The sequence below is a fragment of the Tribolium madens genome, unplaced genomic scaffold (genome assembly GCF_015345945.1).
Source record: "Tribolium madens isolate multiple individuals breed KSU strain unplaced genomic scaffold, Tmad_KSU_1.1 Scaffold_91;HRSCAF=231;Tcas5.2_LG7, whole genome shotgun sequence".
Classification (NCBI taxonomy): Eukaryota; Metazoa; Arthropoda; class Insecta; order Coleoptera; family Tenebrionidae; genus Tribolium; species Tribolium madens.
This window is the reverse complement of record NW_025401063.1, coordinates 5,680,718-5,698,453: the sequence shown is the minus strand read 5'-3', so window position 1 is coordinate 5,698,453 and position 17,736 is coordinate 5,680,718. Positions and strand designations below refer to the sequence as shown.

The following is a 17,736-nucleotide window of genomic DNA, read 5'->3' as shown; positions in this document are numbered from 1 at the left end:
GTTTAATTAAACCTTAATCATGTGGTTTAACTGTAAATGTTTATTTTTAAAGTAACAAGAATAATTTTAAAAAGTTAGTAACTTTGGGTGTTGTGTATTGGCTAAGCTGACTCACTAGACATTTTTCAAATTAACCTCACTTTTTTTGTAACATGAGTAAATTAAAATCCAATTGTAAATTAGGAGTTTTGAGCAGGCCTGATGGCTCTGTGTTATTTTCACAAGGTACAGTATCCGAATTTTTGCTATAAAATAAATTTGGTAAAATTTTTAGATGAGACAACTGTCATAGCAGGTGTGTATGGCCCTGTTGAGAGCAAGGCAAACAAGGCATTAGTCGAAAAAGCTTGTGTCGAGGCTCATTTTAGGCCAAAGTCTGGATTGCCAGGTTAATTTAATTTATTACGTCTGTGTTTTCAGCGACTTAAATCGAGTTATTTTAGGTGTAAAAGATAGGTTAAATGAATCAATCATTAGAAATGTATGTGAGGCTGCAATTGCATCAACTCTGTATCCTCGAACTTCTGTTGTTGTTGTTATACAAGAAATGCAAAATAACGGACAGGTAGCAATATTTTTACTTTGGGAATTTATTTAAATGAGAGTTTTTAGTTGATTTCGTGTGCCTTAAATGCCGCATGTTTGACATTGCTTGACTCAGGGATCGACATGAAATGTATGTTTGCTGCAGTGACGTGTTTCATAGACAAAGAAGAAAATTTACTATTTACTCCACCTCTAAATGAAGATGAGGTTAAAGCAATGTTTATGTTTGTTTTCGAAAGTGTTGAAAAAAATATAATTGCATCACATACTAGTGGTTCTTTTAGTGTTGAACAATACAAGGATGCTTTAAGTTTATGTAAAGAAGAATGTACAAATATATTTGACTTTTTTAAAAGATCTTTGACAATAAAATAATAATTATTTTTGCCAGTGTTTTGATTCCAATCCCATTCAATAATAATAGGTTGTTTATCTCTATCTAGAATCATTGAATTTTAATGACACAGATGTGTAACGTAGATGTTCAGTCACAGGATAAACAGTCAAATTGCAGACTAGCTCGCTTTAAATTACATCGTGATAGTTATCGTATGGAATATTAAATCAAGTTAATACAAATTGATGGGAACGAAAAACGTTCAAGAGTTAAAAAGTGTTATTACGGTAAACTTTAAATTACAGTGGAAAAAACGTCGGGTTGAGTATGTGCTGATGGTAGACATTATTACCTCGATGAGGGGACAGGGGGAGGCCTGTTCAAGTATTCGCTACGCTATCCATTTTAGCCGCGAATATAATTATTTCCGATCACGAAATATCCTCAGCGAGTTATGCTATTCGCTCCGATGTTGGGCCAATCGTCATTAGTCGACCCACAACCCGTTAAATGGTGGGCAGGTAGAGCCCCAGATCCGATTATCGTGAAATAACTAACCACAACGTTTCGGTGCGCATTAAATCATTCTCGAGAAGTCTGTTATTAAGGGGAACGTATCGTGCGGTAAATATGGAGGATGCGATTTTCGTAAATGTAAATTTTTGTGATTTTGAGGTAGCATACATGCTATAATTAAAAATGGAAATGTTGGAGAGTAAATAAACTAAAACATCATTTTATGCCTTATTGATGAGTTTGAGTCTATAAAATTAGATGCAATTACGTGTAGGCTATAAGATATGCGCAACTACTGGGAATGGACTGTAAACTGCCGCAAAAAGAGCGTTAGAAGCATTTCATAATTATGTTACATACTTTATTAATTGATACACAAGACTCAAGACATTATCAAGAATTGCGACTAGACGCGACTAGACTGACCAATGTCTCGCATACTTGCGTTCAAAATTCGAAGTCAAAAAGAAGTCATCGATCATAGATAACAAAAATCAATATTTCGGTATCATATTATTGTAATTAGTAAATAAGGTTTTTTTTAATTATTTTATTTAATTTTTTGAGTTGCTTGATTGTTGTACGATAGAGATTTGCTGTGGATGATTTGGTGTTTTGTGTTTGGTTAGTTTTTTTGTCAATTCCTTTTGTCTGTTGACGAGTCTGAGGTTGGTGTGTTTGAATGTCAATCTTTTTGAATTGATAGATTCAGTCCTAAATTTCGATTGTTATCAATAATGGATGAAGTTTAGTATTGTAAAAAATCGAGCGTCGAAGTGGAAAGATGAGCTTCTGCCGTTTGGTATTCTGTTTTAGTACGCCACGGTTGCATAAATATCGTGTCGATATAAAAAGGCACACCGCCGATAAATTTACACACGTAACATAACTCAGCGCGTATTGGATGCATCTCGAGCAAGAGCAAAAACTGTAAGATCTCTATTATAATTTTACAGGCTTCCTTAACAAGAAGCCGAGCTAGCAAAAAGCATGCGGACATTCGCATATAACGATGGAATCTTTATGAAAGCCTTGATAAAAAAGACCCACATCAGAACAATCTGAAGAGATAGCGCAATTCATTAGCGAAACGCTCGGATTTATTAGCAGCGCAAGAAACATCGTTCTCCTATGAACCAATCAGTCGCGGCTTAAAAATAAATCTAATTTATTTTTTTGACTTGTTTTGTTCGGTCGTAAAGACTTACATTAGCGATGCATTAAAGCTGAATTGTAAAATATTTTACGATCAATTCTTAAGAGTTTTTACCCAGCGATTTGGTACGGCTACCGTCTGCTAGATGGCGGCACGTGTGACGGCTCCATCTGTTGCCGGTCGGCTTTCCCGGCTATAAAACAATTTAACGGCCCACTTTGGCGAATGTTATTGTACTATAAAAGTATCGTGGACGTACTCATCTAGCGCAAATGTAGTGGCCGCACTGAACACCCAACAGATACAGATCGTAAAGTAAACGAGGTGATCACAGTTATGCTAGCGATACCATAAACTCGAATCAAATGTTATGAAGGAGCTCGTTATCAACAGATCTACTTCTGCTAGGAAGACGCTCCCGAACAATTGCTTCCGATCGCAGACAGAATCTTCCGCCCCTATCTTCAAATTAAACACCGACTCCTTTCGCTTTTATTGCTACATGACTTTACTGCTGCAAACTTTATTTCCATTCAAAAATTAAAGATGTTCTAATTGAGTTTAATTTTGTCAACATAAAGATTTCTACATTATTTTAGTTTCACCACCTTATTTCAGATTCATTTTTGTTATATTACACTCATTTAATATAAGAACTATTCTGGATTAATTTAAAAGTTGATTCAATTTTTCGGTTTTCGTATTTCATACAAGGTGATTCAAAAATGTCGAACCAACTATCGAATGGTGATAGAAGACTTTCAACTAAGCATAATAATGAATTCAGATTTGTTTCAACGTTTTTTTTTTTTTTTTTTTTTTGAACAAAATAAAACTCTTAATCTTCATATTATCATGTAGGCATCTTAGTTTTTTTGTTTCCGATGTTACTAGATTATTTATTGTTAAATTTGCTAATTTGTTAAATGTTTTTTTACAGCATAAGACACAAATTGGTGATTTTTTCAACAGGTATCTGTTCAGTCTTACAAGATCTCCCGTTTCCGCTAACTAAATTCAAGGTTACATAATCGGAACTGTTAAAAACTTTATACAAAATCTAATCTTTGAAGTTATTTTTGTGAAAAATGCTCAAACAATTATTTTGTCATGGGAACTTTTAACTTAGATGATGTCTTTTATCACCACCCAAGTGATGACACTTTTAAATTATTTTGTATTTGTAGGTAGAACGGTCAAACAAAAGTGTAGATACATAATAACATCCGATTTTGAAACTGTTAATAAGTAGAAATTAAACTACAGTAGAACCTCGCTAATCGAACCTCTATATCTTGAAATTTCGATAAGTCGAAGTGATTGGCTGGTCCCTAATATTTACTAATAGAAATTAATGTAATCGATATCTCGAACCTCTTTAAGTCGACGTCAACTGTAAACCTCCATAAGTCGTTTTTTTTAAATTACTGCAATTTTACATAATGTACGTTGGATCAATTTTTGCAGTATTTAAGTGTTTTCCGCTTGTTTCCACAAAATTTAAGACTTGTGACAGCTTTTTCGAAAAAAAGAAAAAATGTATCAGACAGTCCTCAGTAACAGACTTTTTCGTCACCTCGAAGAATAAAATCTATATCTACATATGCAATATGCAATTTTAAATTTTTGTTGGACTTTAAGAATTTGTTTGTTTATAAATTTTATCCTATAAGAAGTTAATTTACAATTTTTTTTAATTAAAGCAATTTATAAAAAAGCAATATTCTACCTATATTTCGAAACTTCGATAACTCGAATATTTTTTTTGGCAATAGGTATGTACTTTGACTTAACGAGGTTCCACTGTAATATAATGGGATGTTGTTTTACCTACAGTTTAATTAAAAAAAAAATATATCCTTGTATGGTTTTTAAAAGTAATTTTATTAGAAATAATAATTATGAATGAGAAGAAGGTACTTACTTGACTAGATTCTTAGATTGAAATCAAATCGAAATTTATGGCTAAGCAGAAAATGATCGTTTTTGAATTCCTTGTTTAATATTGGACTTGGAGTCGCGTAATTAGACTTTAATGTCATGTTTGGTGAAATACATCTTCTCTCATTATAGATGTATACTTTTTTAGTTAATTATTTACTTTATGATGCAAAAAACCTATTACAACCTCACTTTTCAAACTATATTCAATTCCGATGAATTTTTTACAAAGTTAAATTCTGTGTGTGATGTATTTAACTATTTGTAGATAGGTATTCATAACCATATTATAACTTAGAAGTATTTTTTTTGAAAGTTACTTATAATTATTAAAAATGATTAATTATAATTTTTTTAAACCAGAAAGACAAAAATTATGATTATTTATACTTGTTCAGAATGCAACCTAACAATATATTTCATCAGTTTCAGTAAAGTAATTTCAATAATCAGGAGATTACTTAAGTCTGAACACAATAGCTAATAATTGTCATCGACTGTGCTATATGAAGCAAATTTTTGGAAAAAAAGTGTTAGCAAAATGCAAATGCGTTATTAACAATGGATAATTCATTAATTTTAATAATACATTAAATATAGAATACACAGTTAATCATTATTTTAATTTATGGCTCAAAGTGGAGTAATTAAGTGTAAGAAATCGGGTTGTTAGGTTAAAAATGGGAAGAGCAATAAAACAAAATTTGATAAAATGAATAAAATGTGATATATTCTCCTGTACATATATGCAATGACGTTAAATGCTAATTTAACGTAGTATAAAACGTGATTATGTTGAATAGTCAGGGACACGTGAACATTTTAAATTTAGATTTTCGAAATTATTTTCCTGGTGAAAAACTATGTTGTCCCTCATTTACTCTACTTTGAACTTTTTTAAAAGCCGTTATTGGATTTAAAGTTGATTATGGGTTAATTTTCTGTGCGAATTTCGTTCGGGGAGAAATATTGCTATTGGCAGATTTACGACTCTTGGGCAATATTTTTCGGAATCGGTGACACTTGTACCGTTCTATTTCAAGGCATTAGCCTTAGATTTAATCGCTAGTGCGAATCTTTCTAGAGTCGCCGGTTTTTGTATTTCCGAGCAGTTAATACCATTTTCCCATCAAATTAACATATCGTCATTGGGGAGTTTTAGGTCGATGGTTTTCAGTGAGCGGGGCTAGCTTTTCAGCCGGCCATTCATCTCCGGTTTTCAGCCATTAGCCGCTATCGCTTAGCCCTGCGTAATGGACCGTGCTTTGACTGATGCACAAGCCCGGCCAGAAAGCTCTCTTTCTGGAAAGCGGCGCGCCGCCGCCCCCAGCCTCCAAGAATAATCCACCTGATAACTGTATCGCAACAGAGCAAAAGTGCATTTTTCCAAAGTCGGGGATTTTTGTAACGCGTGTGTCTTTCAGTTATGATGCACGGGGACATTTCGGTCGTGTGCGTGTTACCATGACGACGTGTGCCGCCCCCGACGCTCGGACAGTGACAAATGACAGACAAAGGGTGACTGGGCTCCTCGTTTTACATATGCAGCGACACCCATTTGTCTACCCACCCCAAGAGGCTTCGCCAGAGAACTTTTTATTCGCTCGAGTTCGAAGCCGATTCAGTTCTTGCTCAAGCTCTGTCTTTCTTTGACAGATCTATTACAAGGCCAGAGGATAGTTGCTGCAGGAGAGACTATTCGAGAACAGCTTAGAAGAACTGAGCAACTCACAGATTCCCAACTCAAAATGTTGTTATTTATACAGATTTTTAGCTTGTCTTGGCTTTTCTTGTACTTTACTTATATTTGTATTTTTTTAGATACCTAGTTATAATTCGCAAAAAATTTACAAGTCAAAAACATAATTTCGTTGTTATAAAAAAAAATAGAAAACACTGTTGTAGAATCTAATTTGTGCACACTTTTACAATTTAAACTGAAATTGAAAATTCATGTAGGTATTTCTAGGAGTGTGATTCCAATAATTGTTAATTGTGATGTTACATTGTTGTTTAATTGAAGTTCATTAGTGTATACTTACCGTAAGGGGGAAACATCGAGATTGCAATTCTCCTCTTTGGCAATAAAAAAATATTTTATCGTTTTATTTTTGTTTTTGGTAACATCATTAAAGGTAAAATAAGCAAATTATCAAATTTAATAAAAATACATTACTCATACAGTACTCAAAGAAATAATAGTACACGTTTATTTTCAACAACTTTCACTAAGAATCGAAAAGAAATTGGTAAATAAAAAAAATCAACTCAACAAGAAAATGAGTTTGGTTAAAAAAATGTTAAATAAATTAATAACAGTAAAGATGTTTATTTTATGAAAGAGAAATTATTAGTTATTTTTTTTATCACGTCACAGTTTTTTGTTGCAAACGATAATTTTCCTGCTTCTGCACAAATACCTTCGAATAAAACTTTATAGTGTTTCAGCAACAATTTAAATTTTAGATACAGTGTTTTTCTTTTGGTTTTCCTCTTTTCTCAAATGTATTTCACTATTACTCAAAACTATTTCATTTGATATATTAATGTCAAAGCGACGTAGGTGGGAAATAGTTTTGATAAATAGTAAAATACATTAGACAAAAGAGGAAAACCAAAAAAACACTGTATCTAAAATTTAAATTGTTGCTGAATTATTTCAAAATTATCACTAGATAGGTATAATGGGCCTTGAAATACATTTCACTAATTCGCACTTGGACTTCTTTTCTAAAAACTTAGGCAGCATGAGTGACGAACAGGGCGAGCGTTTTCATCAAGATCTGATAGCTTTTCAAAAATTGGTACAAAGGTTTTTGGAATAAAAATATTTTAGGAGATTACTGTTGCACTGTTATAAAGAAAATTGATCCAAAACAATATAAAAAAGAAAGTAAAATAACTCATTTTTAATTTGTTGTTCGGCGGTTTTTGTATTTTTAATAATTACATATTTCTGAAACGTGACGTGGTGGACTTTTTTGGATATTTTTTTTGAACTCAGTGCTAAGAAATTATAACTTCCAGCTAATATACAAAAATCGTGTAAACTAGTAGTAAATTAGTATTGATTAATGTACCTACACGCTGATAGTCTTATGAGTTATGACTGATGCGGTAAACTTATTTAAAAAAAAACTAACAACCATAGAATCCTTCGGACTTTTTAAAGAAATCTGAAAAATATACTAAGCTTTCAAGTTTTATTGTCTTAACAGTATTTACATAGAGGTAATTCCATATTACAAGTGTAATTTTAATAGCTTTTTTTTGTTTTTTTGAGGGGTTTTTCGATGTTAATTAAATTGAGTGTGGCTCATGACTTGGAGGTCGTTATCGGCAGTCCAAACAGTTTTTGCTGGCAAATTCCGTCATCGTGAAAGAGCATCGGTGAGGGTATTGAAAAAAGCCCCGACTCCAGCCATGGTTCGAAAATAATGGAAATCCATTCGTTTTCTAACTGGTTAGATCGTTGTCATCGCAGACAGGCCGCGGTGCGAAAACATTTAATCAAAAAATCTGCATTCCAGCCGTAGAAAAAAGCTGTGGAGGGTGGCGAGGAGGAGCGACGGCCTGGCCGGATGAATGCCGCTTAGCTGATAAAAAAGGAATTAAAGAACGAATGCGAAAAAATGAATTTCTCTGTTTTTGACAGGCCCTTAATCGCGCACACGAGATATGCGCCGCATTAAAGGGGCACTCGTTTCCCTTTAATTAAAGCCAGGGGGTAGTCGACCCCCCTGCACCACGATTTCGAACTTGACCAACGATTTCACATAATGCAATTGCGATTCGGTGCAAGGAAAGTTTGGATAGGGGTGGCAATGAGAAAATGTTGTATTAAGTTGAGAGGGGTGGGATTCGATAACCCGACGACAATGCCCAGGAAATGTAGTTACACTGCTCAAATGACACATGCATGATGCGATTACAATTATATGAATATGGATGCGCTTCCCGGAGATGGATGCAAGCGAAAAGGATGACGAGGCGAAGGGTTGCGTCGCGAAACTAATCGCCCCAACCGCCACAGCAAAAGAAACAGATTTCTACTAACGATAATCACTCCATCATAAACAACAACACGATCGATATCGACTTCAACCAAAATTTAATTTAAAAAAAAAAGAGAAATGCAAAAAAATTAAAGAGTTGATTTCGGTTACTTCAATTTAAAAAAGAAAAGAAAATACCTAAAAAATATATTTTAATATGATTTATGGATTACTATTGCACCCACGTATTATTTTAAATTGAAAAAGAAACATAAAAGAAACTGCGTTTTTTATTTTTTTTTTAATGTAAAGTTACTGATGTTTGATCGATACTCTTTTTTTACAAGTACCTACCTACATTTTAGAAAGTCATAAAACAAAGTTTGTTTTTTTTTTTAATTTTCTAAATATGTTATACATACAGGGTGTGTCAGACTCGCGTCCCAGAGAAAAATTTCAAGTAATGAGATACCAAGAACATGGAAAAAAATGTTCAAAAAATTTTGTCTGTCAAAAAAATTTGCCATTTATTTTTTCACATTTGACATTTTTTTATATCTATTTAATGATATTGATCATCTTGTATATGTTTTTTTATAATTATTTAGTAAAGGTACAAAAATTTTGCCAATAAAAGCCTCAAATAACATTAAACACACTTACAATTTAGGATACAGCTTCCTTGTTTTCTCTTCTAATAGCCTGCAGCAAAAAAAACTTGGAAAATTATTTTTCCAACAGAAACAAATAGAGTTAAAGTGCAAAATTTAAACTCTCATAATTTAAAAATTTTTATAGATAGAATTTTTGTAACATTTTTTCCATGTTCCTGGTAATTACCATTTTTCTCTGAGAGCGTCAGTTCTGGCCCACCTATATATGATAGTGTTCTGATCCTTAAGGTAATTTAACACAAGGTAATTTAACACCTTGGCTCTATAGATACATATGTATTTTGAGTCATGAAATGAGTTGGTGTCGAAGTCAGCGTTTTATGAGATTGGAGATGTGGAGTGTCATCTCTCGTTGAGACTTCATACGCTTACAAATGGTCGTAGGTGGGTGGTCATTTTCTTTAATTGCGATCCATTTTCAAGGGTGCGGCTCGTAATGGTCGGAAAAGTCGATTTTGGTCTGAAATGGAGCCATTCGAAGTGTAGTCGTATAAGGTAACCAACCGGTCGGTGAATATGTGAGTACAGTGGCAGGCGGACGCAGAGCGAATACAAATCAATGGATGGAAGTTTTCCAATCCATTTCCCCGCTCCCAGGAGGCCCTCGAAACACTTCGCTGTATTAGGAGCACACCTGTAGTACGTGAATTCGCCGGAATCATCCCGGAGTTTTTAATTAGGCCTTTTCCCAGCGATCGATTAGCGGATTCGATTGTAAATCTCCTCGGCAGCCGAGTCGAAACATCCAATATAATTAAGTTTCCGGCCGAGCAACTTTCGGAATTTTTTAAGAGCGAGTTTCCCTCTCCGTGTTCTTCCTGATGGATAATTTGCAATAGCATGAAAGAATAATGAGGTATGTGCGGTGTCGGAGATGCAAACTGCCGACGAAACGAGCGTCGTGTCGTTGGACGAGATGAAAACTAAGTGCTTATCACATGGAACGCGAACAAACCCCCAAATCATCGCAGACACCCCTCTCTTTACGGTTATGAGGTGCTCCAAATAACTTTTAAGTTATTGTTAGTTGCCTTCACACCACAATAATCCGCCTATCTACGCTGCATCGCTGACGGAATCTATCGGGAAAATGCTCACCAGCAACTCTTCCCCACCCAATGACTTTACAAATGGGCTTTCTTTACATAAGCTGTGCAATTGTAAACCTATTTCAGTGACTATAATAAATATATTTCAATTTACTAATCACATATTCGTCTTAAATAACTACTTACAAGGAAATATTCATTAGGAGGACTTGAAAGGAATTTCTGAAACCTTATAAAACAAGAACTTCTTTCTAAGTAATTGGGTGGTAATCTATACCTACCTACAGAATAATAATTTCTGTTGCTTTTTTCGGGTTTTCAAACTGACTACTTAAGAAAGAATGAAAAAGTAAAAACTCTAATAAAAAATTGTAAAGTGCAGCTTTAATTTAATTAGTGCCCGGTTTTTGGATAAATAATATTTGTTTATTTAAAAATTTCAACTTGTCATTTGACTAAAGTTTGTAAAATAATGAATGAGATTCAGCATTTTCGGTCTCAAACAGCCAGATTCTGCCCTGTCAACCCTGTTCGAATCAGCATCCGTTCGACTTTGTCATTAGAGGGGATGGATAATTAGTGTCGCTTGCGCAATTTGTGCGCATGAAACTCGAGTTATGATTCGTGAATCTCGTGGACGGTTTCTTGGGTATAACGCTGACGTTGCGGAAGCCCTTTGGTCCGTAATCGTGGTAATAAGCATTGTAGAAAATGGCGGTGTTTTGGCCGGAAACTCTCATCGGTCACGTAGTACGGACATTTGATTGACACGGCACGCCACCTAGCATTTGTTATTCATTCACCGTGTCCGGCTACATTGGGTCCTTATTTAATTAATGTCGGAATTGTCGTTACAAGTCGTCCGCAATGATGCGGGCACGGTTCTCACGATCGATTTTTTCCAGAAAATGTGGGGGGTTGAGAGGAGAAAGTCATTTGGTCCAGGTTCGTGATAAGGGTAATGAATCAAGGCGGCCGCGGTATAAGGAATGGAACGGAACCGGAAGGCAGCCGCCAGCACTGGACACAATTTCCGGGCGCAGGCCTATATAGGAGCTGTCAACCGGACCCCGCGACCAATCTAGGATGACCAATGGCCGTTCAAGTCCGGAATCAGGATTGCACGTTAATGTTCGGATGCTCTTTCCGTACACCAAAACGATATTTCAACTGGAATTATCCTCGAAAGGATTATCTCGTCCTAAAAGAAGATTGTAATGTACTTACCTCCTTTCGATCTTACACTATTCACTCGTTTAGTCTTAAAGAATAAAAGTAAATTTACTCATTATTAATTGTTCTTTTAATGGGTTAGTATTACTTTTGATTTAAGACAGGATTTTAGGAGATTCATTAGTGGATTATTAGTTACTTTTGTTTATTAGTATTGAAATTTGAAATAATTGTTTATTTACATGAACATAAATTGCACTTAATTAACAATAATTCAATCACAGTACAGAAAAGTTAAACGTCCCATCTTGTAGTATAATACGAAAATAATGCGATCGTGACAAATTGGAGGAAACTAAAATTAAGATTTAAAAAAGAAAAATTTTGAAATGAATGTGCATAACAAAAAAGGAAAACAATAGGTGTCGGATCTGGCGGCTTTGTGGCCGTGGATTTTAGGGATTGTTTCCCTTTTTGTGCTACGCACTGCTGTACATCGGCGGAGATCGTGTGACGGAGGGGCGGAAAGAGGAGGGCTGTCACATATAGCACTACAGTAAAACTAGAATTTGTACTATTATTAAAACTGAACAGGGAGGGATAGTGGTTCGGTAGTATTAAAAACACATTTTATATAAGTACACAAGATGTAGCATTTAATGCTCACGTTTCAAAAAAACACTATACAGAGGACACGGCGTTACCAAATTAGTTTAGAGGTATCTCGTCCCATAATCGTTTATAATATTAATATATACTTTCATTAAAAAGCAGAACACAATAAAGTTTCCTCTCATACATAACACAGAGGTACGATATTCTCTCATTGATCTGTATTGATTTTAGTTTTTTCGTATACATTGGATAAGGCGAATAATGATTCATGATGGAAATCACTTAAAACGAACAGCCAACATTCTCATCGGAGGTAATTGTATGTACAAAAAACGATTGGGCCTGGGGCAGAGGGAATCGTATCGTGTCGGCGCGGGCATTAAATATGTACAACGCACTCGAGAGTACATCAGATCAAAAACTATAAATCGGAGTGTAAAAATCAGTATACTTGTAGCCCCCCGCCCTGACCCTAACAAAGGTAACGAAGAATACACACAAGTTTCAAACAATGGGTAAGTGTGAGCCGTGCAACTCCGCCTCGTCTCCGCCATTGTGTACGCCATAATTTCATATAATAATAACCTATAACATCACTAAAGTCGTATACGTCGTGTATTGGGGGCGGCGGCTTCGACGGACTTGCACGGACACAAAACTAGTCCAGGACAAGGCCTGACGGTTTAATTTAGAATCATCGAAATGAAATTCCGCCTTGTCGCTAAACTTTAATATGGGACGACTGACGGGTTCTTCTGAAATGCCGTTTCTTTTTTACAAAACAACAATAACAATAACCAGGCAAGGCTTGTGCGGACATTCCGGAATAAGCCGGCCAGTCCTCCGTTTGTTCCTGGTAAATAACTAAACAAAATCATCAGAGTGGTACAATAACAAAAAACTGCGATTTAGATGCAGATGGTGTATTGAATTAACTATAACAGTGGTTTGATAATTTAGGTATCAGCCATGGACCACCTGAGTGACTTTGCGACATTCTGTATACTTGTGTATTGATATTATTATTCTAGTCGTAGGGCGAAGGGGTCCGCTTGGCCACCTCCACGACGATTTGTTCTCTAGGTTCAGTAGTTACGTATATCGTATCGTATATCATCATCGGGACAAGGAGAGTTCGGGTTTTTTCCTCAAATAGCAAAAAAATCACAACAGATATAACAACTAGTAATTTACAACAGCACAACCTTGGATTATTTTTTTGTACGCGTCGTACTTTTTGAAGATTTTTTTTTAAGAAACGTGACGGCGGACAGAGTGAAGAAGAGGAGGAGGAGGATTGGGCTGATCGTTTCTGGACTGGATGGGGACTAGGACGAGGGTATTGTAAGGTAACACATCGAGGAACCTAAGCTACGAGACCACATCACTTTACACGGTTGCGGCTGTCCCTTCAGTATACACCGCGGTCCGGGCACCGCTCCGGGGTCGGCCCGCACCTACCACTATCTATGTACAGCAGTCAGCACACGAGTAGTCTAATACTTTTGTACAAGTCCTTCCCGTTAACTAAACACTGGGGCACTACATTTACACTTTGTACAGAGAATAATCACATTTAAGAGTCGCATATTTATATGTCCATTGTCGTTGTCACTAGCGAGGGGGTATCTGAAAACAAACAATCAGTCAGAAAATCGGTACTCATTTTTTGGAGATGTTGGTACCAGTTTGTAAGAGTACTTACCTCACAGGTGGTGTCCGTAGTACTCTGCGGGATAGTGCGCGTACTGGTTGTGGAAGGCTGGATCTCCTGGCGGCCGATGCATCATCTGTTGGCCGTCCATCATGTAGCCCATGGTACCGTCTGGACTGTACGCTCCACTAGGCCCTGCGTGCGGAGAAAACACTATTAGTGGTGTAACACGCTGCCCCTGTACTGCATCTGCAGTTCGATATCCCTGCACCGCGTCCTTTCTCTCGAAAAATGTCACCGCCGTGATGGATCGGTCCGCGAGGGTCAACGGTTCTCCTCGCAATTTCTCTTTGCCCGTCTCGAACAGGAACAGAAAGAGAGCCTCGGAGAATCGATAGCGCACAAGCCATTAATAATACGGCTTTTGCAAAACGCCGAAATGAAAAAAATAGAGGCACGGCGCAACGATAACCGATCATACAAGACTTTCCACTTACAATTCATATCGAAACGATTGCTCGGCATGGGATCGGTCCATATCTTCGTAAAAATGAACACAACAACGTTAGGCTTTAATGGAAATCACGATTCATTAAAAATGAGATAAGGGACGGCGGGGAAGACTGATAACGAGGCATCCGACTCTCGGTGCATCCATCCTGCACGAATGGTCAGAGTTTTTAACGCGATTCAATGTTTTTTTTTTCTCTCAACCAGTCCTCATTAATTACGGAATTACATATACGCCAAAAGCGAAATTTGCATAAAAATGGCTAATTTTTGTTCTTCAAGTTAATTTTTCTGGAGAACACGGTGCAGGGAAAGTTTTTCGACTGGTCTTTTTTCACTTACCTGCTCTATTCGACTGGTCGATCATAGGTTGAACTATTCTCCGCCTGGCATTAATGAACCTGAAACAAAGAAGGAGCATTAGTTGCGTTGCAACGTGGATGAAGCGACGCAGGGTGGCGGTGTTGGCGTCGGTCTGGCCTGTCAGCGTCCATCAAAATCGCGCTGGCGCTAATGCGTTCCGACACCGGAAATGATTGGGTTTTCTAGCGACCGATTGGTGGCGCTTCCGGCGCAAATGTATACAACGTACGCACGCATACCGACTAAATTGCGTAAAGATAGGACCGAACAGAAATCGATGTGGCGTACTTCCTCTCCTTTTATGAATAATACAGCGAACGATGCAACTGTAATAGTCGTCGTGGGAAGAGGCCGCTCCGATCCTAATGGATAGGGGAAACTGATCCTACAAAATTCCTTGTAATTTTGTTTATGTGTGACGCGGCTCCCGGATCTGCCCGGAGTTGGCGGATAATCGAAATACGGCCCGTACGCGATACTGCCCTCGACCTGCTGCCCCTACATTCTCATCAAGGTATTGCTGCGGGTTCCCCGCGACCTCCCAGATTAAATCATAAGATCATGCCGGGGCTCCTGCAAATTTCAACAGTGCAGCGACAGGAGGTTCCGCGCAATTTGCTCGCTTCTTGCATTAATCACGGCATGCCGAGTTATGCGAGAGGATTACAGAAGGGTTCCTGCCACACATGTGACTGGAGGGAATAAAGAAAACAGTAATTGCAGATCTCAGGCCGTGCGTCTTTATGGACCCGGGTGCCGCAATAAATTCCCGGTTTAATATCTCCCGGCACATAAACGGCAAGCTGACGCTAGAGCGATGATGGAGTCCACGTCGGGTTGACCTGTGTCGCAGATGGTGCCATTTGCTAACGACATAATTACCAGCGGCATTTCTGACCCCTCGCAGGACCAATTTCGAATATCACGTATTGGAACAAATCATCGCGACGTCCAGTGCCAAAGATCGACCCCTCTTTATTTAAGCTCGGGCAAGACACGCATAGAAATCGCACTCAAACAGGCAATAACGCACATTTTGCCCTGCCCCGGCCAATTTCTTCAGATTTTCCGGAAATTGGCGGGCAGAGGTGCGTGTGGAATCGACAAACATATTAGACCGATGACAATTAGCCAACGCCGACCCAGAATTAACCGACATTATCAAAACACAAGAAGTGCTCCCAAGAAGGCTTTATTAACTCCTTTATGGTTGATGTTCTTTTCTTTATAAACGATATTTTACAATAAACTATTATGAAATAAAAATAGTTTCATTTTTGATCCTTACCACTACCTACTTAAATTATTATTAATTCAATACAAAAAAGTCAAAAATCATAAGACGAAATAATTCTTGATAGAGATGATGGATGTTGATTCAGTAGCAGATTTTCTAAATGAGTGTTGGCTGAGGTTTGGATTATTAAGTGGTAGCGAGAAAGTGATTACCTTGATGAATTTGCGCCGTGATTATTTGCATGCGTCGGGTAATCATCCCCGGCTGGTGCGAAATACTACGTGGAGAATGGTTGCGCGATGGTCTCGCGTTTATTATCGAGCGTGTGGATCCCAATTAAGAGGCAGCAGCTGTGAAAATTAATGGAGCACAGCTTTTAAGATGTAATTGGGGGCATTCATAACTCTGCGCCAGCAGTGGTAAAGCGCGTGCTGTTGCCGCCAATACTCCTACTGTATAGTGCGACATCTGATTCCCGTCAACAAACAGCTCTTAATAATACACACACACACACACACGTCGTCTCTAGTAATATAATTGTTTTCATGTCGAACCCTTCCTTGTAATCTATCATTTGTAAGCAAGGGGTGGCGTTCAGCCGATTTCTCATCGGCCCTTTAACGCGGAAACGATAATTGTAGACGGAATAATGTTTGTGCGAGGCAGCGGACAAGTGTCAGAGGGTGAAAGAGCGCTCGATGCCGAGTCAGCCGGCCGATCATTAGGAGGATTATGGCCCCGCACCGTCGCATTTCGTGAAACCTTACACCAAAGGGTTGACGAAAACAACGAGAGACGAGGCCCGAATCGATACCTACATAATCTCCAGAAAATAACGGATTCAGAAAACATTGAAGCAACGAAAAATTTTTGAGGCAATCGGACCATTTTAAGTTGATGTTTTATGTACTCGTAAAGGTGACTTTGTTTATTTGTGGCGTTTTTGTTTGTGCCTCCGTCGTTTTTGACCCACTGTAAAGTTAGTTTCAAAGGGAACAAAGAAGGTTGTTTTTTGTGAGTTTGTCGCGGGGGTCTGTTGAAATTTTCCACGGAATGGTAATCTTGTATTTTTAATATTCGTGGAGGCCGGGAGGGCGCCGCTTCGCTGGTGTTTTGTTTGTAATTTGGCCGGAGTTCAAGGCGGGCGGACGAGCCAACCCCGACTCGGCTGGCAGGATCCTGTTTTTCAGCGAGCAGCCCCCGGGATCCCGTTGCCGGCAGCGCGCAGATAAGAGAATTGCACTGTCAAGCCAGAATGATATATTTGACCAACATTTCCATACAGCCGGCTCGCATGAGGATTTCCAATGAAGCGAACGTGCGTAATCTCTGCGATTCGAATTAACGCAGGCACGAGTCGAGGGGTAGGTGGCGGTTATCAGTCGACGTGCACCTGACGATATGTTTGAGGACGGGAAGGGGGCAAAATGACCCGACCGTCATTACTGGGGGGTCTTCTTGCCGCCCCATTGCGCCGCCGTCGCGCTATCCTCTTGCTCGTGACGATGATGGATTCGAAATTCTGTAGCAGCCCTCACGCACTATCCGGAAACTGGGAAGAAATGACCCGTGAATTTTCCGAGCTACGAGGGCCCGTTTTGATGCCAGCGCAGCGCCGCCGCCCCCCGCCACACTGCGACACATCTGCACCAACCGACAACTATATTGACAACAGCCATTCGAACCAAGAAAATTTACTACAAAGCATTTCCTATATGCACTTTTTCATTCGCTTTAGTCTTTCCATTTCCGGACTCGAAAAGACGCGGCTAAAGAAGCAACGTACCGTTACTTTGCTTTCAAAATGAATCTCTTAGAAGACAGAATTTCATGTAAATGATATGAAAGCTGCAGAAATTTTTTTATTTCGCGTATAAGAATAGATAAGGAACGTGTTTCTGTTTGGGATTGAATAAAAATGTGGATTGGCGATCGTCTTCTTCTGTGCGTTCCTATACCTGCAAATTGAA

The 17,736-nt window shown here is 38.0% G+C and overlaps 2 protein-coding genes across 4 annotated transcripts in view; one reads left to right on the top strand and one right to left on the bottom strand.

The window, feature by feature from the left end:
* The first annotated feature begins 37 nt into the window (after window positions 1-37).
* LOC123011521 (exosome complex component RRP46) lies at window positions 38-931 on the top strand. The gene is made up of 4 exons (XM_044408987.1): window positions 38-225; window positions 275-388; window positions 444-565; window positions 613-931. The coding sequence occupies exons 1-4, from the start codon at window positions 153-155 to the stop codon at window positions 919-921; spliced, it is 618 nt and encodes a 205-aa protein (XP_044264922.1). The 5' UTR covers window positions 38-152; the 3' UTR covers window positions 922-931.
* Window positions 932-11,575: 10,644 nt separating this feature from the next.
* The window catches only part of LOC123010624 (homeobox protein homothorax), an 84,028-nt gene continuing 77,867 nt past the window's right edge, over window positions 11,576-17,736 (bottom strand). For 2 of the 3 annotated variants that reach the window (XM_044407658.1, XM_044407660.1), the window contains 3 exons: window positions 14,509-14,567; window positions 13,708-13,869; window positions 11,576-13,631 (listed from right to left, as the gene is read on the bottom strand). In XM_044407658.1, the coding sequence (XP_044263593.1) occupies window positions 13,709-13,869; window positions 14,509-14,567 (220 nt within the window). In that variant the 3' untranslated portion in view covers window positions 11,576-13,631; window position 13,708. The remainder of the gene's footprint in view (window positions 13,632-13,707; window positions 13,870-14,508; window positions 14,568-17,736) is intronic. The other variant, XM_044407661.1, reaches the window with a different exon arrangement.